General features: G+C 55.9%; 1 protein-coding gene across 5 annotated transcripts in view; it reads right to left on the bottom strand.

Moving 5' to 3' along the window:
• ADRM1 (adhesion regulating molecule 1) overlaps positions 1-25,367 on the bottom strand; it is a 54,148-nt gene that overhangs the window by 3,870 nt on the left and 24,911 nt on the right. For 2 of the 5 annotated variants that reach the window (XM_027623923.2, XM_027623924.2), the window contains 9 exons: positions 21,681-21,863; positions 20,114-20,221; positions 19,415-19,504; positions 17,322-17,445; positions 15,781-15,909; positions 14,611-14,734; positions 13,602-13,692; positions 1,463-1,676; positions 645-761 (listed from right to left, as the gene is read on the bottom strand). In XM_027623923.2, coding sequence (XP_027479724.1) covers positions 645-761; positions 1,463-1,676; positions 13,602-13,692; positions 14,611-14,734; positions 15,781-15,909; positions 17,322-17,445; positions 19,415-19,504; positions 20,114-20,221; positions 21,681-21,863 — 1,180 coding nt within the window. Of the gene's footprint in view, positions 1-644; positions 762-1,462; positions 1,677-2,361; positions 2,461-9,951; positions 11,412-13,601; positions 13,693-14,610; positions 14,735-15,780; positions 15,910-17,321; positions 17,446-19,414; positions 19,505-20,113; positions 20,222-21,680; positions 21,864-25,367 lie in introns of those variants that run through there. The other 3 variants (XM_027623925.2, XM_027623926.1, XM_027623927.2) reach the window with 3 other exon arrangements.

Below are 25,367 nucleotides of genomic sequence, written 5' to 3'. Positions count from 1 at the left end.
CCTACTGCCAGAGGTAAAACGACAAAACGGGGATGGAAACAAGCCCAACGGCCGACACGTGGGAGAGAGAGCGACAGCTGCTAAACTCAATGGAATAGTGACTGCAGCTGTGGGCGCCAGGGAGCCCTGGTGCACTGACCCCCAAAGACCCCCAAAGCACGCAACTGGGGAAGGCAGGGGAAGGCAGGGCTGAGAAAAGCTTGGGAGAAAACACTCCATTTTTGTAAAAAACACAGCAAGGAGAACACACATAGTCACCCCTGCTTCCGCTCTGGGGTGCTCATGGCGGGGGGGGTGGGGGGCACGCACTGCGAGACAAGCAAACCAGAGGCTATGCACCCGTCAATGCGGCAACACTGGGGCCGAGTCCAGAAACCACTCTTGGTCTGCCAGGAATTCCGGATCTTGCATGGGCACCTGGAGTCCAGCCACAAACGTCTGGACTCTGGAAGAGGTCCCTTGCTCCAGTGCCCCCCACCCCACACCCCCACAAGGAGACACACCGGAATTTTTAGGGTCTGTGACAATCACGTTCAGTCAGCATCCGCCGTTTCATGAAAGTGAATTCTACCGTCCAGTGAGCAAGTTTCTAACCTGATTCTATGACAGAGAAACGTAAAATGCAAACAAAACCCTCTACATACCTGCATCCAAAAGAAGAGCCGTTTGGACCCTGCCTTGAACTTGAGCACATAGACCCTCCCGCTGGGGCACTGCGGCACGCGCTTGAACTCACAGTCGTCAGGAAAGATGATCAAGTCCTTCCAAGAGCCACAGAAGAGGAGAGAGTTAGCTTCACAGAAACACACACTGCTGATCCCACAGCCTCCCGGAGAAACACGCTGGCTCCTATGTCTGCGTGGGGGCGGGAGGAGGGGGTACAGGATGCAGACGCAATCAAGTCACCAGGGCCCCTCACCAGCAAGGTCTCCACTGGGTGGAGCAGCCAGGGTCAGAGGCACCCCACCAAGGGCATGAGGGCCAGGAGAGGGGCTCGGTGCTCAACAAGGAAGGTGGGCTTGCAGCTTTTCAAGGATTTTTAAGAAAGACATCTTGGGAGTGATGCTCCGAAACGAGTTAAAAGGTGGTTCTGCACTGCTCTCAACAAAGAACAAGTTAAATCTGAAGGACAAAGGACGCTAAATAAAACAGCTGCTCAGAAAGAACTGGTCACAGGTCGGCATTCACACGCGGCGCACTTCTAGGCATCTAATCTTCAGAGTGCAACGCACAGACCACGATGGAAGGACTCTACAAGATCCCTGAGACTCGGAACGCGCACGAGCAAAGCCTAACAGCTGATGTGGGCACCAAAGCAGCGGTGCCCTCGAATCCCAGCAACGCACTCCGAGTGTGGAACAGCTGCTGTATGTCCCAAAGGCAGCGACGGCAGCTCCACGCGCTCCTGTCCCGAGGATGAGGCGCGCTCCCTAAGACCAGACTCAGGGTAACAGACACTTACATCTTCCACGTTCCCAGACGTCCTGTCTTTCCAGCAGAAGTGAATGAGGGAGTCATCCGTCTGCTGAATGTACACGAGCCCTTTCCGTTTATCTGGGGTGACAGTAGTTCCTTTTAACGACATTTTTCCTGCACGAAACTCCACCAAATACTTGTTGGAGGACCCACGGGAGCCTGGCACCAGGCTTGGAAAGAGAGCGCCTGAAGTCGTCATCCTGGAAGAGGGGCCAGCATGCAAACCCGGTCAAAGCAGGGCCGCCGCCCGGCCACCCCCGGGCGGGGAGGAAGGGGGCCCGGAAGCTGTCCTCGCGGAGCCCGGCCACAGCGCCCGAAGGCACCTGAGCCCGCGGAGCCAGGTGCCGGGGCGACGCCGCCGCCGCTTCTCGGGCTTCCCCGAGCACGACACTCACCGCCCCGCTGCGGGTGGCCCCCCCGCCCCGCGGCACTCGGGTTTTCTACGGCCCGGGGCCCCCAACAAGTTGACAAACTTGAGCTGGGCGGGAGTGGAGCCCTCAGCCGGCTCCTGCGGGGCCCGCCCGCTAGACCGCCGCGCGGCGGCTGTGCGTCCGGGCAGGGGAGGAGCGCGGCGGGGCAGCGGGGCCGGCTCCGCGGCCGGGGGGCGCGCCGCCCCCCGCCGATGCACCCCTCGTGGGGCCGCACCCCTAGCTCGCGGCCCCCGGGCGTCGCGCTGGCCGGACGGGCCGACACGGCCGCGGCGGGCTCGAGAGCCCGAGGCTCCCCGAGAGCCGCCGCCCCGCGCACGGGCCCCCCCCCACCCGGGCTCGCCGGCCGCCCCCCCAAACACACACCCAGGCCTCCGCGGACCCGACCCCGGCTCAGGCACCCCGACGGCGCAGGCCCCGCCCCCGCAGCCGTCCCCGCCCCCGGCGACCCCCGCACCTGGCCCGCGCCGCGACTCGGCCGAGAGGCGCCGTCCGGGACCGCTCTTCCTCCTCAGCGCCTGCCGGGCCCCGCCGGAAGTCCCCTCTCGCTCCGCCCCCCCGCCGCTCTTGCTGCCTATTGGGCCGTACTAGGGGCGGGGCCGACGCCGAGCCGCCAGCGATTGGAAGAGACAGCCGTCCATCGGCCCGCCCCGGCCCCCCCCCCCCGCGCCCGCGCTCCCTTCCGGCGGAAGCGCGGGCGGGCGGCGCGCGGGCCAGAGCGGCTCCTATTGTTGCTGTGTCATAGGGGCGCGGCGGCGGCCCCTGGCGGCGGCGCCCGGAACAGCGAGGCAGGCACCCACCGAGCGGTGGGCTTTGGAACCCGCACCCCCACCGTCTCCGGAGAGCGGGGACACCTGCGGGGCGGGAGGGGGCATCTCAGGTTCACGGCTAGGGCGACACGCCAGGTCCCAAGACGTGCGGGAAACAGCCCCTGGGTCAGGGGATCTTAGGACGCTGGGCCTGGGGAGGGCCGACTTCGCGACCTCAGGGGTATGTCACCGAATCACAGCCCTGGACTCCCGCGCGTGGGCGCAGCGGCGGAGACACCGGCGGTGGCCGTCTGGGGGCGACAGAAGTGCCGTGTTGCCTCCCTGATCCCCCCCCCGTGACAGTGCTGGCATGGCTGCCCCCCATTCTCCGCGGGGGGGTGTCTCCCTACTCCCCCCATTCTCTTGGGGTCCCCGTATTCCCCCCTGGGAGCCCCCCCTTCCCCCTCCTAATCCCCTGGGGGGCTCCCTACAACGCCCATTCTCCCCTAGGGCCCCTCGTTCTCCCCCATTCTTCCTTGGGGGCCCCCTGTTCCCCCCCCGTGACAGTGCTGGCATGGCTGCCCCTCGTTCTCCCCCGGGGGGGAGGAGGGACTCCCTACTTCCCCCATTCTCCCCTGGGGGTCCCCCCATCGCCCCGTGATGACAGTGCTGGCATCTCCGTCTGTGCGTGCAGTTCCCAGAGGCTTGACGCGTGTGCTCAGAGCAGAGTGGAAGACGCCGCTGTCCGTCAAGCCACACTAGACATTCACAAGTCGGGCTGGATGCCCTGCGTTTCCATCCTGACTCTGTTGCAGCAGTTGGCAGTAACCAAGCGGGGCACACCCACTCAGAGCCCTGTGCCCTCCCAGCCCGCACTAGAGACCCGCTCCAAAAGCAAAGCCTCCATGCGTGCTGCCTGACGATTTGTCATTTATATGTGTAAACTTTGTTAAGCTTTTTATAAAAAGTATCAAAGTGGAAGGCAGTTTTTGTTTTGAAGATGTATTCACGTTGATACTTGTAAGTCTGGTGTGTTCAGTTTAACTCCTATATGATGTTCTGTGTAATAGCCTGAAGTATAACTTTTTTTAAAAGATTTATTTATTTGAGAGAGAGAGAGCACGTGAGCAGGGGGAGGGGCAGAGGGAGCAAGGGGGAGAATCTCTAGCTGACTCCCCACTGAGCAGGGAGCCTGATGCGAGGCTCTATCCCAAGACCCTGAGATCATGACCTGAGTCAAAATCAAGAGCCAGCCACCCAGGTGCCCCTGAAGGACAACCACTTCTGCATCCATTGTCTCGTGATCTAAAGACTCACCAATTTTGCTTTGTTTTGGAAAATGTAGCTGTTTTTCATTAAAAATGTTTATTTAATAAATAATGAGCTTGTTATTTTTTAATTAGCTAAATACTTTTACTTTTCTTCATTTCATTTCCTAGTATGGTAAATACCAACAGATCATACCCACACACATGAGCTCCAATGGGGGCCTGGATCGATCCTGAAACCCTAGGGTCCCAGAGACCACAGGGGAGAGGGGCACGGCCATGAGCCCGTGACAGCGAACCCCCCACACGCGACGCTCCAGGAAACCAAAGACAACAATGGGAAAGTCCAATCTGGCTGTCTGAACATGCGCCAGCAGGCAGGAAAAGTCAGGAAAAGTTAAAAAGCTGCCACAGCAGGATGCAGGGAAACCAGCTTTGCAGACCCCGAAAAGCATGCTTCCCTCCCAGCCCGTGGCCTCGCAGGGCCCTCACCCGAGCCAGGGACCTGCTTCTGAGGCTGGTTCCATGACAAACATCCAGCAAGGACAGTGGCCACAGGCAGACGGGTCTGGCCGAGGCCCCTGGGTGCGCCCGCCTCCCCCCCCCCCCGGCTGCGGGGCGCCATGGGGGACGAGGCAGCGAGGCGGGCGGCCCAGAGGCTCCTGCACTGGTGGCAGGCAGGGCACAGGGCCTGCGGGTGCAACTCGAAAGGGGGCAGGTGATGTGCCCTGACACGTCAGCAAAGAGGGGTGCAGCCGGCAAGAGGCACAGGAGAAGAGAGCCCACACCGTTATTCATACAAGAAACACAAGTGAAAACACACCGATGAGAAGGGCAGGAGCCTGGAGAAGGGGTCGTGACAGAACCGAGTGAGGGCACGGCAGCCCACCCCCGACAACACGGTTTGGGAGGCGGGTTTCTGCAATCATCTTTCTTTCCTTTCACTGATCCTTTCTTTTTGGGGGGAATTGTAGGTTCAGTCCCAAGGCGAACAGGAAGTACTGAGAGCTCCCCCATGACCCTCTGCACGCACCTCCTCCCACCGTCAGCACCCCGCCCCAGGGCACGTGACCGCCCGGGGACCCGCGCGGACAGCTCCCAGCACGCCGGCTGTGCGTTTGGACACATGCGGGACACACGCACCCAGCATCATAGTGCTGCTGAGCGGTCTCACTGCCTTCAAGTCCTCTGCCCTCCTTCTGTCCACCCTCCCTCCTCTCTAACCCCTGGCAACTGCTGACTGCTTTCCTTTTTTTTTTTTTTTTTTGGTAAAATACACAGGACATAAAATTTACCATCTTAACCATTTTTAAGTGAGCCGCCCAGTGGCAGTAAATACATTCATGATGTACAGCATCAGAGTCCCTGTCGCCTTGTGAAACACTAACTCCCCACCCCTCTGTCCCGGCCATCCTGCTGCCTCTCACGTTTGGATGACTCTAAGTAGGTAATGTCAGGGGAATCCTGCAGTATTTGTCTTTCTGGGATGGGCTCATCTCACCGAGCGCGACGTCCTCAAGCTCTGTCCACGTGGCAGCAGGTGTCGGGACTCCCCTCCTTGTAGGCATAGATCACGCTGTGCTCATCCGGTCACGCCCAGGCAGACACCTGGGTTGCTCCGTGATTCAGCAATGGTGAGCGACACTGCATCAACGTGAACGTGCTCATCTCTCTTCAGAACCTTGCTTCCCATTCCTTTGGGCACAGAACGACAGCGGAACTACCGGATCATCTGGTAATGCTGTTGGTAACATTCTGAGAAACTGTCATCCTGTTTTCCACAGCAGCTGCCCCGCTTTAGATTTCCAGCAACAGTGCTGGCGGGTTCCAATCCATCCACATTCTCGCCAACACTTGGTGTGTGCTTGTTTTCGACAGTCGCCATCCTCACAGGTGTGAGGTGGGGTCTCACTGTAGCTTTGAGTTGCGTTTCCCACCTGATTAGTGATGCCGAGCATCTTTTCATGGACTTACTGGCCATTTGTGCATCTTCTGTGCAGAAATGTCTATGGGGTCCTTTGCGTATTTTTGGATCAGGTTGGTTTTTGTTTGTTCAGTCTTAGACGTTTTCTGCATATTGCCGATGTCAAACCCCTATCAAATGTTGAATTTGTCTATATTTTCTCCCATTCTGTGGGTTGTGTTTTTACTTGATACTGTCTGATGCACAAAGTTTTCATCTTGTCCAATTTGTCTGTGTTTTCTGTTGTTGCCTGTGCCTTCGATGTCCTACCCAAGAGATCACTGCCAAGTCCTATGTCGCTAAGCTTGTGCCCTATGCTTTCTTCTAAAAGTTTTATGGTTGGGGCACCTGGGTGGTTCGGTCAGTTAAGCATCTGCCTTCGGCTCAGGTCATGATCCCAGGGTCCTAGGATCGAGCCCCAGGTCAGCTCCCTGCTGAGTGGGGAGCCTACTTCTCTCTCTCCTGCTTCCCCTGCTTGTGTGCTCTCTTGGTCCAAATAATTAAAATCTTTTTAAAAATAAATTAAAAAAAATAAAAATCTTGGGACACCTGGGTGGCTCAGTCGGTTGAGCATCTGCCTTCAGCTAGGGTCATGATCCCAGGGTCCTGGGATCGAGTCCCACATTGGGCTCCTTGCTTTGCGGGGAGCCTGCTTCTCCCCCTGCCTGCCACTCCCCCTGCTTGTGCTCTGTTTCTCTCTCTCTGACAAATAAATAAAATCTTTAAAAAAATAAATAAAAATAAAAACTTTATGTTTTGGGGTGTGACATTTAGGTCTTTGACACACGTTGAGTTACTTTTGTAGAAGGTGTGAGGTAGGGGTCCGGTTTTCCCAGCACCGCTTTTTGAAAAGACTGTTCTTTCCCCCTTGAATGGTCTTGACATCCTTGTCATCTGAGCGTATACGTTGATGGTGGCTATGAGACGGTATGAATTTTGTCAAGTGCACACGGGGTGACCTTCACTATAAATAAGGGTTAAATCCCACTTCCCCCATTTACCTGCTGTGAAACCAAGGGCAAGCCCACCTTCCTGCACCTTCTTTTCCCTCTCCACTGGTGGGACTGGGTGGTAATTGTGGGGATTAAGTTCCCAAGATAGTAGGTCCTGGCTCTGGCAGTGCTGAGTGCTTGGTGATCCCCGTCATCAGACACGGCAGCCCGTGGGGGAGCCCCTCATCTATGCACCTGGGCATCCCGAGGGCGTTACCATCTTGTGAACCGTCTGTCCCTCTGACCAGAGCCACCCTGGCTATTCAGAGGACTGTCTCCACTCAGCTCATCCTCCCGGAAAGCATGTGGCTCCTGGGTGCCTAGGACAGCGGCCAGGCAGCAAGGACCCTCAAGTCAGACTAACACTGTGTGTTCTGGGCATTTCATGGCTTTCAGCAATGGGCTCTGATCCCCAGGAGAGAAGAGAGATGGTCACTCAGAGCTCCCCACTGCTCAGAGAACACAGACCCCTTCACCCATCCAGTGGCCTGCCCAGTGGTGTCACAAGTGCCCCTGAATCCCCTGTCCACCATGACAAGCAATTTTCTGGAACAATCCATTTGCTGGGCCAATCCTACAGAACACACAATCCAATCATCTGACATCGGTGCACGGGGACTCGTCTGTAGCCCATCTGCAGCCCTTTCCAGAGAGGCCAGAACAGCTGAGACAGTGAAAAATTGTTCAATGCAAAACAAATGTCAGCTACAACCCATTTGCAAAGAAATTTGGTTTTGGAGCTAGAGTTTAACGTTTACCTTCGCAGGTCTGTACCAGTCTCCCCCCAAACAATCTAAGAGTGGTTGATTCTGTTTATACAGATGGGTGCTGCCAGTTATTACATATTATAAAAATAAATGCATCTCACTAGCTCGTATTCTTGCCTGACATTTTCATGCTACACTGATAGGATAAACAGTGTTGAAGGCCGGCCACGCACACGCTAGGCCAGAAGGGGGGACCGGTGCCGTGTTGTTGGCTGCTGCAGAGATCCCCCAGGGCAATCTGGTTCTCAAAGAGGTGAGGGAGCCATACGACCACTGGGCTGACTGTCCACTAAACTCCCAGCAAGAGACACCAAACATGCTGTTTTCACTTTGCAAAACCCACACACGGAGAATGCAGAAGCCAGTGAAGCCCAAAGTAATTCGCCCTATCGGGGACCCCAATCTTCACACCCACTGTGGACCCAAGAAAATCCTTTGGAAGATGTTTGAAAGTCTGGACATTGAGACAATAGAAACCGGACAGGGGAAGCTCCGTACTGCCTGAACTTTGCCCCGGGCACACCTGTCCCCCGCAGCTCTTCGCGGCCCCTGCCCTTCCTGCGGGAACTCAAGGGGAACTGTTACTGGTGCTTCTGAGCTGGAAGTTTCCCAGCGCCGCCATGCTTCTCACGGATACTGGAGACTGGTAAAGCCAATCAGTCACCATCTCTCTTGGGGAGCACTTTTTCTCGAAGAGCCAGTGTCCTGAGAAGCAGCTTCTGGCCGGGGCTGCCCGGAGGGCTGGCTGGATCTCAGGGAGCCTCCTGGAGTTCCTCTTGTCCTGCTCAGATTTCCTGATCCTGTGTTCTGACAAGGACCCTGCAAGCAGATGGCGTGTCCTCCGCATTCACCATAAATGCCTCCCCAGTGGGTCGCTCCACACTCCATCAGACACAAGGCCAGCACATGGGCCCTGGGCCTGCCCGGGGCTCCCAGAGGCCACCAGGGCTGCACCCAATACCTCTCCAAGTGCCAGGCCCGCTGGGTCTGACATGGGTCCCCTACACCAGATCATGTGTCTGCAGGTCTCTGGGCTGACCCTCCCACAAGCACGGGCCACATGAGCTTTGCGGGTGGGGTCAGAAGGGGATGTGGTGGCCGAGAAAGCCCTCAGAGCTGCTCCTCAGAGTCACCCTGCCAGCGGCCTCTCCAGCTTCCACCTCGTTGTGGAGGACTTCGCCAACATTCCCAGGCGGCCGCTACCCTCCCAGAGCACCGTGTCTATGAGGAAAAGCCCTTTGGACCATCGTGTTTCACGTCTGCCTGTGCGGAGACAAGAGTGCTCCAGCGGGTTCTGGCTTCCGTGGCAGCCTGGCGTGGCCCTGAGGGACAAGGGCCTGCTTCTCCACTGCCTCCTCCCAAGCACGAGCCACACCCAAGCCAGTGCTGGTGATGTCCTGGGCCTGGCCACTCCGGGACAGACTTGTGCCAGCCCTGCGACCCAGACAGGACTGTCCCCAGCACGAGGCGGCCTGTGAAATCTGGCCAGCGCCAGGGGGCCCCATGACATTAGTTGATACCGTACACAAGTCAGACTCCAAGACAGCGTCTGTCTGTCCATGGCAAGATCTCCGGTGGCTCTTGATAAATGCACAGAGTCCAAGGACATGTAACTCAACCCTAACTTCAAAGGGAAACAAAACCAAAATACCAAGTTCTTTGGGGAAAGCATGCTCTACTTTTCATTCTCCACGGATGTTCTAAGCTACAAAAGGACTCTAAAAAGCTCCTGAGCCCTTATGGCAAAGCCACAAGAACATCACATGGCCAAGAAGGCCATCACATTCCACACAGGCCAAACGCATTGGTAGCAGGTGCTTGTTTTTTAAAATGCATTTTCTACCGAAAACCTCTTTATTACAGACCAACATCTGACACCCGAGATTATCGAGGGGGACAAAGCAGAGGCAGTAACTTTACGTGTCAGCATCTGCAGAAACGGCAGGTTAAAATCCATATGCCAAGTGACAAGGGCCCCTCAGATGCACTGGGCCCTGGCACCGGCTGTCCTGCCCCCCTCCTCCAGTGCCTGGACGGGGCCTGTGCCAATGCACCCCTGAAACCCGGCCTCGTCGGTGGACTTAAAAGCACAAAACTTGTTGGCCAATGACTAGTGGCCGTGAGAAAAGGATTCATCCAGAAGAGTCGTTAAAATGCCCTAAATCCTGTCATTTATTGTGTCCGAGGGTTGTGCCCTTGGATATTTTCAGCTTGCGCTCACCCACAGAGAATGAGCCCAGTCCCGGCCACAAAGGCCTCCCCATGCAGACAACCAGACACCCCAAAATCTGCTCCCGGAACAGCGTCCCCAGGGTAAACCCTGCACCAGCAGCTCCACTCATGTCCCCGTCGAGCAGATACTCTTGATTCCTCCCACCACCCTGGCTTTCAGTGTCCAGAGCTACAAAATCAAGCCTTCGGAACAAGTATTCGCTTTTAAAAGTGTTTTAATTACAAATGTGATGTTGAAGCCTGGACACACAGTGACGACACCCTCTCACGGAAAACCCGCCACTCCCTACATGCGACTGCATGTGCCTGAGTGTGCAAGTGTGTGCATGCGTTCAGAGGATGGCCTTCCGCTCAGAGCCCTGCTGCTCCCTGTGGTGTTGGACATTTCTACAGAAAGACCAGAGTCACTTGAACAGATGTTTGCTAAAATGGACATACACCTATTTTTTGTTAAATAACTTTAATTACAGGGCTGTGAGCAGAGGCTGCTGTGGACCCTCCCGTGGGCACACCTGCTGTGACTCGCCTGCATCTGAATGTGCATGCTGGGAAGATGGGGACACAGCAGCGCTGTGGGCGCAGGTGAAACACTGGGAGCAGTGACACTCTGTGACGTGGCGTGGCCCACACTGACCAGGACGCCCTGGTGACGAGGGGTGTGGACAAGGCCAGAGGCGGGGCTCCCATCACGGCTGGGAGTGGCCCAGGGGGTTCAGTCAGCACCCCTCCAGGTTTCCGGCTGTCCCAGGGTGTCATGGGAATGCTTCAGTTTGGACAGTATACAATTGGTGATTAATGCATATCTTGCTCTTCAGCAAAATACTATTCAAGTAGTTTTAACTTAAATATTTTAAAAGTAATCTTTACATTATCGAAGATTGGTAAAAAATACAGAATCTGACAACTTTTCATTTCAATCAATCTGATGCTTTGAAGATCTTCACTCCTGTATTACCATAATTCCTGGCCTGTATAAAGCTCTTCAAAGGATTTTTTTCAAGATCCATCTTCCCCTGTTATCAGTTCACATTCTAAACATCGCTCCTGCGTTACAAGGAGGACTATGGAGGGATTTATGACTAAAGGAGCCCCTCCTGGTCACGGACTTTAGTTATAAACTTTACAAGGAAGAGGGTGCTGTCAGCTACACATGCCCAGCCAAGTCCCGTCACATGAAGGAACTGCAAAGGATTCTCCTTTTCCACCCTTAATGAGAACATGATGATCCCAAGTGAAGCTTTATGAAGAGGCTGCAACAGTAGTAAAATGTTTGGCAATCAAAAGTTAATTAGAATAAAATCCTCGACTGGGGATGGTGCTGTCGCCACGAACATGGTTGTTGGAAAAGTCGGTTTCTGCCACGACCAGAGCTCTGAGCAGCCGCTTGACGAAGTCCAGTCTCCGGTCCCGGGGCCCAGGGCCACTCCAGCCCCTCAGTAGATATCCGGGCAGCGTGAGAAATTCCGCTCAAAGTAACCCCCTGTGTACAACCAGTCGGGAGTCCCCGTGTACGGGTTGCTGCCCTGGTGGAACCACCTGCAACACAGACGAGGCGCTCAGGAGGCGAGAGCATGGTCAGGGCCGCGCTCCCTCCCACAGGGTGTCCCCACGGCAACACGCAGCCCTCAGCGCGGCCCGGAGCAGCAACTTCAGTTGAGAAGGCTTAACCACATTTTCACTCGAACGCTCCCCTCCAAACAAGCCCGGTGTCCACTTCACCAGCAAAACCTCAAGAATTTAACAGAAAACACACTGGGCCATCATCAGAGGCTGACCAGCTGCTCAACAGCGCCCACACCTTTCAAGGTGGGAACGCCCACGGTGCCGCCTTCCCTCAAAGCCTGTGTCGACCTGGGGAGAGGGGAGAGCCTGTGGGCAAAGGGACAATGGTGGCTGCCACCGGGCTGTGTTTCCAGCCGTGTGCCCTAGGAAGCCCCCACTGGCTCCTGTGGGACACCTGTGCCCCTGTGCAAACCCCCATCCCCACCCCCCATGCCACCGCACCTGCAGCCCCCCTGCACCTCCACCCCCCACCCTGTGGCCCCGCACCCCATGCCCGCAGCCCCCCACACCCCTGCACCCCACCCTGTGGCCCTGCACTCCCTGTGCCCCCTGCTCCTGCAGCCCCCCATACCCCTGCACCCCCGTGCCCCCGTACCTGCAACCCCTCACACCCCTGCCTGCCACGCTGTGGTCCCTCACCCCGTGCCCCCCGTGCCCGCAGCCCCCCACACCCCCACACCTCTGCACCTGCAACCCCCCGCACCCCACCCTGTGGCCCCGCACCCGTGCCCCCTGCTCCTGCAGCCCCCCATACACCTGCACCGCCATGCCCCCACACCTGCAGCCTCCTGCACTCCTGCCCCCACCCTGTGGCCCTGCACCCCTGTGCCCTCCACTCCTGCAGCCCCCACACCCCCGCACTCCCATGCCCCCGCTCCTGCAGCTCCCCTGCACCCCCACCCCGTGGCCCCACACCCCTGTGCCCCTGCAGCCCCCCTGCACCCCCGCCCTCCACCCTGTGGCCCCACATCCCCCATGCCCCGCTCCTGCAGCCCCCCACCCTGCACCCTGTACCCCCGCTCCTGCAGCCCCCCTGCACCCCCCTCCCCCCTGCCCCTGCAGCCCCCCACCCCACCCCCTGGGCCACCTCTACTTCTGTTGCGCAACATGAAGACAACAGAGGATGCCTGCAAGTTATCATAAAGTGGATGTGGGGGGGCTCACAAAGTAGAAGTCACCATCTTAGGACAAAATATCATTATCTCCACCACATATATTTTTTAAATCAATCACTTAAAGAAAAACAATGAAAGAAGGTTAACTCTTTTCAAGCTTTTTCTGGAACAAAGCTAATTCCAAATATCAAACTACTTAAAGCATGATACTAAATCAAGTTGGGAGCCCAAGCACGAAGAATTGGTTTTAAAAATGTTGGTCACATAACCGTCAGTGGAGGTGATCGTCCTGGACCTTGAGAACAATTACGACCCTTGAAGTGTGACTGGAAAGAATACTGAATGAACAGCTCAGAACCACCTGAAGATTTCTGTAGGACTAACATTTTAAGATGCGTATTTTTAGTTATGCTCAAGTGTTACAGCACCTAACCTGACTGAACGGTGACTGCTCACAAACTACAACTGCCCACCGTTCTGCAGTGAGACAGCAGGAGGCCCAGTTCCGGCAGAGTGTCCGCTCCCCGTCTCCCTGTCTCCCACCTGGTCTGAGCACAGGTGTGTCCTGCCTGCGGGCGCCCCCCCCCCAGGCACACGGGGCTCCACGCAACCCCCCATCCGCGTTACCTCATCCCTGGCCCTGGCTGCTCAGGCCACCTGTGCCACGTGGCAGGTGACGTGCAGAACAGCAGCCGTGCCAGTGGCAGGGCCACGGGGTGATGGTTAAACACACGACTTCTTCCACAGCTCTGCCTTTCTGAAAGCTGTGTTTGCCTCCCCTTAATGGCTTGCTTCAGACGACATTTCCTTTTAAAATGTGCCCTATTTGAGCAGAGCGCTCAGGGTCAGACGTGCCGTGGGCAGGACTGCGAGGCCCGGGTCTGAGCTGACCTGTGCAGGCACTGCAGGGTGCATGCTCGCCTCCTGGGAGACTCGGCCTGTCTGTGCCATGGGCCCCACGTTAATGGGACCCCAGAAGAGCTTCTGCTCAGCCACAGGTGCACGTGGGGCCCTCGCCACTGCCCCCTCTCTGCCACCGAGGCCTCACCTCGTCTGCCACTCAGCCTCCTGTTTGGCTCGCTCCCTCCGGGCCTCCCTCTGCTTCTCCTCCAGCCGCTCCTTCTCCTGGCTCGCCAGATCTGGGGGACAAGCACACGGTCTGGGTCAGGAGTCAGGCTTGACGGTAAAGCTCCCAGCTGACCTCAAGCACAGGTGAGCACTAAAGGAAGCAGATGCTGGAATGGCCCCATCCCAGACCCAAGACAAACAGTCCCACTGGCAAGAAATGTCATCATCTGCAAACCAGACTCTGGGGCGAGGGTAGGGCAGTGCCTGGACATCAGCAGGGCTTCGGGGAGAGGCAGGCCGTGTGCCCCCACCATGCAGGGGCACGCAGCAGAGCCTGTGAAACAGCACCACGCAGCGGCGCGGTGAGGCTCATGGGCAACTCGACCTACAGGGCAGGGTCAGCAGGAGCCACTTCCCGTGGACATGACCCGCAGCTAGCTGCCACGCGGGAGCCTGAGGGCTGCTGCCTGGTTGCGAGTGCGAGCTCAGAGGCTGGCTCTCGAGAGAGAGGGGGGGCTGCCTGCCCGCCCTGCGCATTCTCTCCACTGAATACCAACCATGTAAACAAGTCCCAGGGCCACTTCAGAGAGCCTTCCAGGGGGTCCCAGGCTGCTGGCCTGACCCGAGGCAGCGGGGGAGTGAGCATGTGGCCGGCTCCGTCACATGGACACATCCACGGTATGTGAGCCAACTAGCCTGGGACATGGGGCCTACGCTGACTTTTAACAGACAAAATGTGCAATCTTTGGAACGTTACCTTAATGTCTGTTGACGCTAATAATAAAACCTCGGGGACTTGTATTTTGCATGCATTCTGTTTCATTTTTCCTGTAATTTAATTGCATCGTATTTGCAAAAGGATTGGACTGCAACAAGCTAGAATTCTTAAAACTCTTCCAGCATGGAGAGCATGAGAAGCACTGTCCTGCACGTCTCTGTCTGTCCACCTATGGCCTGTGCGCCCCTCCCCTGCCAGCCTGCGTGCGCACCCATGTCGCCGTTCTCCATGCCGCGGATGTCGGGGCGCAGGCGGCAGTCCGTGGGGGCCAGGGTCTTCTCCATGCCACTCTGCAGCTCATTGAGGCTGACGGTGAAACTGGTGAAATTGTACATCTGGAGGGAGACGCACAGACGCTGTTACTACCAACAGTACTGGTTTCTGCGTACAGCTCACAGCTCGAAGCCACTGGAGCATCTGAGTGTCACCAGCTCCTGGGGGACTGCCCTGCGGATCCCCTTGCCCAGATGCGGCCCGAGAGCCCCACAGCATGCCCCTGCCCCCGTCAGGTGCGGAAAAGGTCCCTGCTGCCGCCTCAGATAGGGGTCCAGGCCAGGGGCCACACCAACTCCGTGCTCCAGCTCCAGCTCCAGCTCCGCTCCCGGGGCCCAGGTGCACCCAGCGTCTGTGGGCAGCTCCGCACACGCAGGGAACCAAAGGAGGGAGAAGCAAGCACTACTTGTAAAAGGAATTCCCTGGAAAGAAATACGGCTTTTTTTCTGTTCCGTCATACTATTTTACACCCTGCTGAGAGCAAACTGTGGCCATGCTACAGAATATGCACACAGGGGGATATTTTGTTTCCTTTTACTTATTTTACACGTGCTCCGCTACAATAAAAAATTGTATAACATGTTGTACGTATACAAGTTACATATGTAACTTACATTTGAACAAAATAATTAACAATAGGTACTAAAATAAACTTATTACACAATGTTATTGCATTTATCAGTTAACTTGTTATATGTAATACAAATTGTAAGTCTAATTTTCAAAATACCAAAATGCATTTAAACCTCTAAGTTGTTAAGTCAGAAAAACAAGGTCTCAGACCGATTTGGAAGGCCCTTCAGGAAGACCCAGCCGGTGCAGGCCATCTAGAGCAGGCAGTCATCACACCATGCGTGTGCCGGGGCGCATCACGCCCACACGACATGTTGGCAGAGTGCAGCCTTCGCCGCAGGGAGGTCAGGCCAAGGCCAGGCCTCGGCTGGGGCTCCAGGAGGGCCGGGGGTCCCCACAGGCTCACGCTGCAGCACAGTCCAACCCAGAGACAGAGGGCCCCTCTGCTCTGGGACAACGGCCTGCAGAACAGCTGAGGGGCCGGGCCAGGGGTTGGGGGCACAGAGAGGCCCGGACTTGCGGGGGGTGTACAAACCTGGGCAGAGTTGGGGGGCCGAGTGTTGACCCTCCAGAGTAGCTTGCTGCCGGGAATGACCTGCACTGTCTCCTGAACCTCGGGCACGGAGTCCAGCACGTCGCCATCAGCTTTCTGGGAGCCGTTGTCCTGAAACACAGAACACTTGGGACAGCTGGCCTGGAGGGACAACTACTCTTGAGCAACTGTTTGGCCAGCGATGGCCCTGGGCAGGGCAAGATGTGCTCGCCAATGAGGAGATGCAGTGGTGTTCTCTCTGCTGGGGCCCCCAAGAGGGGGTGGAGGTCAGCAGCTAGGCAGCGCTTTCCTGTGGGGAGAAGTGCACGCAGCCCAAAGCAACACTAGCAAGCCTGCTCACCGCTGGAGGGGGCCAGGCCTTCCCCAACAGCTGGTCCAGTTCAAGCTAAGGGTGGCTCTCCTGAGCCAGAGACTGTCCCCACACGCTGTGGCTCTGCCTGCAGTCAAGAACTGGTTCACGTCTGGGATTTCATGGTATCTTAGTGCTTCTAGACTGAACCCCAGCTGGAGACCACCTCCGAAGAAGAAGATACAACCACCACCTTACTTTTCAAACTCAGTGGGGCCTGGAGAAAGACGTGGGCCCCCACGTGGCTGTTCCAGAATGCTGGAGTATGATGAGGTGGCCTCAGGACGCCCCAGCTGACTCCAACAGGGTTTGGTGCTACTGGCCATAGGCTATGGGGTTTGCTGCCAGAAGCTCAATAAAGGCCACTCAGGGATGAGTGTTCAGGTAAAACTACTTCTCACATCTAGGTTACCCAAAGGACAATGAAGCCAAGGTAAGGCATTAAAAGCCAATCCTCAATGGATCTCCCGTTCTAAATCTATGTGGTCTTTAAATGAAACTTTCTTTTTAAGTCAAAGAGCACCATTAGAAGAATGCCACACGGCCAAACACTGAAACCCTGGGGGAGGCCCAACACCTTTAGGAGAGAAATACCAAACACTTTGGGTTTGGCCTATGACTTCTTACCTCAAAAAATTGGACACCTCTCTAGAACTACCACTTCTAGTTTGAAGCTCAAGAATAACTAGCCCTAAGATCATCAGAATTCCAAAGCTCCAGGGGAAAAGTATCTTTGCCAAAACTTTTCAACTGTGGAATATATTACCTGGCACTCAGAACTAAAAACACAGACATGACATTCTCTTGATTTCTGAACAGGGTCTAAGTGAACAAGGTTCAAGAAGACAGGAAGGGTATGAAGTAGCACTCAGATCACAGGGTTCCCAGAGAGAAACGCAGGTGCACTTGGATTCTGCCAGGCTTAGGGGAGACGGGGCAGCACCAAGGAGCCCCAGCCCAGCTGGCAACAGCAGCCTCTGCACAGTCAACATGCAGATAAACCCGAGCCCCATGCAGCATCCAGACAAGCAGGCTCGCATTGACAGGCAGAATCTAGGACCCCACAGCCAGCCAGCAGAGGGAAGGCTGATTCCCAGCACTCCAGCAGCCGAAAGCCCTGCCCACCCCCACCCCCCGGCCCCGGGGGCCACCCTTGGGGACAGCAACGCCTTACTGGCTGTGCCTTGCTCAGCTGGTCACCTCTCCTCTCCCGTTTCTTGAAGGACTCATACGCAGCAGGGTCTATGCCCCACAAACACTCTGTCCATTTTCCATAGATCATAAAGAGCTTCTTTTTGCTGCAAAGGAAACTTTTATTTATTTTTTTAAAGTTTATTTTTTTTAGTCATCTCTACACCCAACTCACAACCCCGAGATCAAGAGTTGTGTGCTCTTTCAACTGAGCCAGGCAGGCACCCCGTCAAAGGGAATTTAATCAAAAATCATTCATCTAAACATGCAGCACCTTAATTTTGACCATGGAATAAATGCCCATTCTGGCTTGTCTCCTTATAAATGTTAGGACTTCTCGGGACATAAGTGCAAAGAGGAAAATCTGCCTTTTAGGGCCCCTGCTTGGGCCTGATTCACCGAAGCAGCAAAGAGGATGAGGGCACACAGCCCCAACGTGGCTGGCAGGGCCCTGCCACCAGAGAAGGCGAGAGACAGGGGGCATCTGGTGTCATGTAAGCCTGCACTGCCCGTCTGGTCACTGTCCCTGAAATGCACAAACTTCCACGCACTGTGTTCCCCCCTCCAATAAATCACATCAACAGCCCTTCAATTTCAGTGGACGTTGTCTGCTTTATCTTTGTAACCACAAATCGGATGCCCACATCGTCGCTCGCCTGCTTTTTTCATTTAATAATAATCTCTGGAGACTTTCCAGGTCAACCACCAGAGCTCTCCACCTGATTCCAAAAGGAATGCCAATAGCGTAGGACTGTTTTGTTTTGTTTGTTTTTTCTTTTTTGCATCCTCCTGCAGGGAAAGCACAGTGGCCATGCACTCCCTGGAAATACTACTCTGCCAGGCACGTGACATCCTGGGAGGGCACCCCTGTCTCAGAGGCTCAGCCTGGAAAAATGGCATGCAGGGACTGGTGGGGGGGACACTCAGCCAGTCCTCACTCAGCAGACACCGTGGCCGACATGGTCTGTCTCCAAGAAGTAGAGCATTAGGCAACAGCTCACTCCAATTTGGGATAGAAAACCAGAAAATCAGAACAGGGTTTGCAGCCCCTAAGGGCTGGTGAGCGTGGCCTCGAGGCATGGCATGGACTCCGCTCCTATGGCCCGCATCTGTATGCAAGCCGACCACGGTCTCTGCTGGGGTTGTTTCCACCAGGGAGAGGTTGTTCGGGCGCTGTCATGAAGAAGACTGCTGTCCTCCAAAGTCTGAGGGCTGAGTCCCGACTTACTTCAGTGGGCAAGGTGCTCAGAGTCTAAAGCCTAAAAGCATCTCACAGGCCATTTGAGCAGGTGACCTTCTGCTACCCAAAGAGTAGAAAGGAGCAAAAGCACCCACTGCTTTACGTTGGAAACTTGTTTCTAATTAAAAATGTGTAGGGGGCTCCTGGCTGGCTCAGTGGGTAGAGCATGCGACTCTTGATCTCAGGGTGGTGAGTTCAAGTCCCACGTTGGGTATAGAGCCTACTTTTAAAAAAGAAAAAAAAAAATGTATAGCTTTTGGAGCTGGCAGGAGTTTCATGACATTATATAAAGCCCAGATTCCTTACTGGGGGAAAAAAAATGGGAAATTTGAGACCAAAAACATAAGGTAAGTAACCCAAAGGAGAGAAAACCCCAGAAAATCTGTTGTGGACTCTGACCGTTTCTCTGCTCACAAACACTTTAAAAGCCCCTCACAAGCTAGGGTTGGAGCTGTGCCGACGACCGGTAGCAGGCGCTGCTAGAGAGGAGGAAACTCACGCTCACGTTTCCAACCCCAGTTCTGGTTGCAAAACCACAGGATTAGCTCTCCGTGAGGACACCTAATTTCCTCACGTCCATTTTATCAAAAGAAAACAGACGCAGAGCTTTCACCCTCAAGAGAGGGACAGACAGACCCCACTCACTCACCACCCAGAGACGACACTTAAAACTAATCCTTCGTCCCCTTGCAGACTCAATAAGGAAATGTCTTTTCTAAACAAAAGAGAGTCATCATTTTTCTCTCCCGCGAACAGATGTCACTGGCATGACTGCATCGCTAACAGGGTGCGCGCGCTGCAGGAGCCTGTGCCGAACCGTCTGTGCGCAGACCTACTTTTTGTCTTGAATGTGCCCCTCCACTTTGTGAAGTTCTTTCCCGAACAATCCACAGGGTTTAAAATGAAGCACACACTTATCTCCAGTTCTGTGGGGAGAACAAACACAGGCTTCTGTTGTGTGATGAGAAATGGCTGGGGGAAGTGAACGGGGAAAGAGAGGCGGCCAGGATGGGGGCGGCGGTGGGCACGTGGGGGAGCTCGCTGCGCTGACCGCGAGGTTCCAACCCTGACAGCAGCATGCTTCAGTACATACGCTAAATATCACCTAAGTTAACAATGTAAGTGGGTGAATTTTATGATATGCAAACCATATCTCAATAAAGCTGCAGGAAAACAAAGCCGATAGGTCATGAGCTCCCAGGAAGAAGGTATGGACAGTGGGTAGCGTTTGAGGATGGTAGTGACTTTCTCATCTGGGAATCACACCATCCTTCAATGTAGTTTAAAATTTCAAAATAAATTCACTATTGTAACTAACACGAAAACAGGAAGCAACGAGGGGCACCAGAGATGATACCAGCACCCACCAGCACCTGCACCAGGGAGCACTGGGCCCGGCCCTCCGTGCAAAGCAAGACACACCCCAAGAACGGACACAGCCGCGGGGAGCAGGGCGGAAGCACCTCCTTGAGGATGCAGCGCATCTGCACGTTCCACGCATTCTGTGACCGTCACGGCACCTTGGGTGCTATTACCTGTGGTTTACAATCTCCACCGTCCCATACTGCTCTATCCAGAGCTTCCCGATGATCACGTTATGTACACAGCAGGTGGGGTTGGTCCAGGTGTAGGCTTCATTGTGTCTGTGAAACATGCCAGAAAACAAGCAAGTCAGAGGCCAGCAAAGCGAAGGACACTGCGTGACCTGAGAAGCGGAATACCAGACAGAATTAAACCATAATTGCCTTAAAACCTGTACAAGAGCCGAATATTGCTTTGAACTCCCTCCAACGGTGGCAATTTATTTAGCATTTGTTTGAAATTTATTTCTACTTTCCTTTGTAGCAGCAACAAAGCTTTCTACTGAAATGTCAGGACAAGTTAATAAGCGACAGGAGAGCACCGAGACAAAGAGACACGGCTGTCCTGCGAAGCTGTCGGCACACCAGCCCCTCCACCAGCAGGAGCTGCATGCCCTGGGCCGGCCCAGGGTTGTGGGGAGCCGCTCCGTGGCAGGAACGCCGGGGCACATGCGATTGCTGGGAACAACCTTCCAAACACCTTTGCGTGTACCCCTCATCCTCCCCAAACGGCTTGACCCAAGGAGAAAGCTCCACAAAGGTGGATCAAGAGCACCAGACCCGTGTTTCGAGGGAGGCTGTGTCAAAGAGCCATACTGAAGGGCAGAGACCATCTCAGAGCAGAAGTATTCAGGATAAATATTTGGAACCCCTCAAATTGCCAGGGGGAACCCAAACGCATTAATCGATAAGGTTTGCAGCGTTTCAATCCTGCATGCCTCACCTCAAGAAAACAAAGACCAGCGCAAGACAGGCACGCTTCCCAGAAAAGGGGGGGCCCTCACTGGGCCCGGAGATGCCCGGGGCTCAGGTACTGCTATTCTCTGGCCACCAGCCACGAAGCAAAACTGATACCAAATGCTTCATTACAGCTATATGGTGAGCAAGAAGAGCACCTCCAAGAACCAGCAGCTTGCCGCGGCCTGGACCCGTCTAACGATGGTTTTGCAATATCCAGGCAATTGCCAGAGATTTGGTTGTTGCTTGAGATGTCTGAGCAACACTGCATTGGGATGAAGTCTGACGGGTCTGTGGGCAACCTCCAGGACACCTCTCGGTGTTCCCTTACCTCCTGGGATTCAGCCCGCATCTCTCTCCCACCCTCAAGCAGGGTTGCTCTGTGTGACCAACAGGGGTTTAAGGTTAGGGTCACTTCTGAGATGAGGTCATAAAAGACATGATGGCTTCTGCCACCTCCCGGGGCCCTGAGCCAGGGCGGCCTGCTATGCGGCTCCCCGGTCCCAGCCCTCAGGAACCGTGTGGGAGGGCAAACGGTGGCTGTTGGAAGTTCCTACGTCTGGGAACAGCCAGCAGCAGCAGTGACGAAGGCGATTCAGGTCACGTGGTGCGCACCACACTCAGGCGTGCAAACTGCACCCGTGCCAGGGAGGGCTCTGACAGGGAGTTCCTACCTGAAGGGGCCCCTGCAGTTGGAAAGGCCTGAACAGAGAAAGGCTGTGACCCACCCCACACCGGAAGGAAGAGTCTGCATTTCTGTTCAGGTTCCCGCCGCCGCACTCACTTGAGCAGCTCCAGCGTGATGGTGCCCCGGGGCTCGGCCTCCACGCTCTTGCCCCAGAACTTTAGCTTCGGGTAGATGGAGCCGTGAAACAGGAAGTCCTGATTGAGGCCTTCTGAATAAAATGCACTAACGGGGGGGTGGTGGCTGACCTGTTCAGATATGAATCTGAATCCTAAATCTTCCCTAGGCACAAAAACAAGAGGGGAGAGAGCCACATCAGAGACCGTAAAATCCGACAAAGGCCGGCTCAGCACCCCTCTTGGGGGAGCCCCACAGCCCCTGGCATGGCAGGCCCACCCCAGCCCACACATCCGGGAGGGACACTGAGGAGGCGAACGCACACTCCATCTCCATGCCCCCCGCCCCAGGGGGCAGAAATATCCAACACCTGTTCTCTGATAGCCTAACGCTGACACCCCCCACACACACTTGCACACACATCCTCTGTGCCTCTGGGGCACATCTGAACACTAGACAGAACAAGGAATGGTGCGGAGGGGACTCTTCCACCCTGACCCTCTACTCACAGACGCCCCCCGCCCCCCGCCGGAACACGCCGGTCTAGATGTGTCTCCTGGAACCAGGGACGTAGAGGTCCCGATACAAACTGCCATCTTAGTCCTCGAGGGACACCCAGCAACTAAGGGGGTTCTTCTCTAGTCTTCTTCTAAGGCTCCTGGAAGTTTCATGATGGAATGTCTGATGCCCCAAGACACTCCTGGCCAGGAAATAGGATTTTTAGTACACGCTCTTTTTCAATAAAAATGTCAGTTTTTAATTGTTCCGGAACTGTGAATACACCTACAGTTGTAGGCATTAAAAATTATAAAAGCTAAACCACATAATTACTAACTTAACTGGAATCAGAATTTCCAATGGTTACAGAGAAAGGAAAGTTGAAAAATTAGATTTTAAAAGGTTGCCTACCAAGGTATGTAATTTACAAAATGAACACTTGTCTAAGAAAAGAAAGTGCTATTTTTGGCTCTACAGGAGCAATCTGTAGGGAAAAAGACATGGAGCATGACTTGGTTCAGTTACGTAGCTGCTCAAACAGGAAGACCCCTCAGGGCCCTGCCCACAGAGGACAGGCCACACGCGCGACCTGGACACCAGGACGTGACACACGGCACCTGCAAGATTAGGAGGAAGGCTCATTTCTCTGTCAGTGGAAACTGGCTCAACCCCTGAAGTTCCTGGAAAAGATGAATAGGCAGGTGTGTCGCACCGTGTCCAGCATCTCGGGGTCACAGTCTTTTAATCCGTATTGCTTGTCTCCCGTTGTCTAAAACTTCTGCTGTATTATGTTTTAATTTTTCTTTCTAAGATATGTTAATGGTGCTTTTGAATAAATGAAAATGCTAACAATTTCCTCAGAGCTAGACAAGGTCAGAATCTCCACCACGGCAGGGAGTAACTGTCGCTCAAAAGGAATGATTCTAGGAAAGAAAGAACTGTCCACGTGAATTCAGAACAAAATTTCCCTGAAGAGTGACTGTCGGGGCAGGTTTTCCCCTCAGGTGGGCCTCAGTTTCCCCATCTCTGAACTGAAGAAGGAAGGACTTGCCCTCTTCACCCAGGGTGCCCTCCTGGCTGCCGTCGCCCGTGAGCACACCACACGGCAAAACTGTGCCTTCTGACCTGCCAGCCTTCTCGAGGGAATGGGATTTCGAAAGCAGGTGCCTGAGCACTCAGTGCCAGCCAGCCTGTCAGTCCCTCAGAACAGCGGGCCACTGCCCCCAACGCCAGCAGCACGCAGTGGGTGGGGCCACTCGGTGGGGGGGGGGCACTCGGTGGGGGGGGCCACGCGGTGGGTGGGGCCACGCGGTGAGGGGGCCACTCGGTGGGGGGGGGCCACGCGGTGGGTGGGGCCACGCGGTGAGGGGGCCACTCGGTGGGGGGGCCACTCGGTGGGGGGGGCACGCAGTGGGTGGGGCCACGCGGTGAGGGGCAGCCACACAGGCCAGAGCCTGACACTAGACATTTCTGTCGCTTCCCCAACTGCTAAAGGGTTTCCATGAAGACGTGCAGGCCCACCTGCGTGGCTACGGGTGCCAGCTCCGCCCGCAGAGCTCAGAAACCCAGGCTGACACTCGCCCCCTGCACACGCTTGTCAGCGCCGCCACACGCCCAGAGCGCTGACTCAGGCAGACCAACACCCCAGTCCCCACAACCGCGTGCTCACCTTTGAAGAACTCGTGATCGCTAACACGCATTAGGAAGGGCAACAAAGAGCCCGCGGAGCACGACCTGAAGGACTCTTTGAAGCCCAGACACCAGGGACCACACGACGCACGCTCCTTCATGACAGAAAGCAGCAGCACCCAGCACCACACGGCACACGCAGTGTGACTCCGCACCAGCGTTTCGTATCGTGGGGAAGCGAGGACGGCGCGATGTGAAGCGGCAAGTGGTACAAACTACCCGTCACGCCGTGTGAGCACACACACGACACACGGCAGGAGAGCCACCAAAACATTAACTCTACAGGATCACGGCTGACTCATCTCACTTTGCTCAATCTACACATTTTCCACAAGGAACATGCTCTATAATTAAAAACCAAAGTTTTATTTAATAAAACATTCCAATAAGCTCTCCACAGGGCCCAGAGAGAGATGGAGTAGAAGCTACTCTTGCCGTCGCCAAACGGCCCCACGGAGGACTGAGCACGCTCACGCTCCCGGAGCCGCACGCTCACGCTCACGCTCCCAGAGCCCCACACTCACACTCATGCTCCCGGAGCCCCACGCTCACGCTCCCGGAGTCCCACGTTCATGCTCATGGTCCCGGGGCTGCGTGCTCATGCTCACACTCCTGGAGCCGCACGTTCACACTCACGCTCCCAGAGCCCCACGCTCACGCTCCCAGAGCCGCACGCTCACACTCACGCTCCCGGAGTCCCACACTCACGCTCCCAGAGTCCCACGCTCCCAGAGCCCCATGCTCACGCTCACGCTCCCGGAGTCCCACGCTCATGCTCACACTCCTGGAGCCGCACGCTCACACTCACGCTCCCGGAGCCCCACGCTCACGCTCCCAGAGCCGCACGCTCACGCTCCCAGAGCTGCACGCTCACACTCACGCTCCCGGAGTCCCACACTCACGCTCCCAGAGTCCCACGCTCCCAGAGCCCCATGCTCACGCTCACGCTCCCGGAGTCCCACGCTCATGCTCACACTCCCGGAGCCGCACGCTCACACTCACGCTCCCGGAGCCCCACGCTCACGCTCCCGGAGTCCCACGCTCCCAGAGCCCCATGCTCACGCTCACGCTCCCGGAGTCCCACGCTCATGCTCACACTCCTGGAGCCGCACGCTCACACTCACGCTCCCGGAGCCCCACGCTCACGCTCCCAGAGCCGCACGCTCACACTCATGCTCCCGGAGCCCCACGCTCACGCTCCCGGAGTCCCACGCTCCCAGAGCCCCATGCTCACGCTCACGCTCCCGGAGTCCCACGCTCATGCTCACACTCCTGGAGCCGCACGCTCACACTCACGCTCCCGGAGCCCCACGCTCACGCTCCCAGAGTCCCACGCTCCCAGAACCCCATGCTCACGCTCACGCTCCCGGAGCCACAGCCCAGGCCAGAGAGCTTGCCCTTCACCCAGCTGATCCCGTGATGGAGAAAGACAACACTGCCGTCAGTTTTCGCTCATGTGGTCTGGGGGCTAAGAAGAGCACC

The sequence above is a fragment of the Zalophus californianus genome, chromosome 8 (assembly GCF_009762305.2).
Source record: "Zalophus californianus isolate mZalCal1 chromosome 8, mZalCal1.pri.v2, whole genome shotgun sequence".
NCBI classification, from domain to species: Eukaryota; Metazoa; Chordata; class Mammalia; order Carnivora; family Otariidae; genus Zalophus; species Zalophus californianus.
The sequence above is the reverse complement of the archived record's forward strand: the minus strand, read 5'-3'. Positions and strand labels throughout refer to the sequence as shown.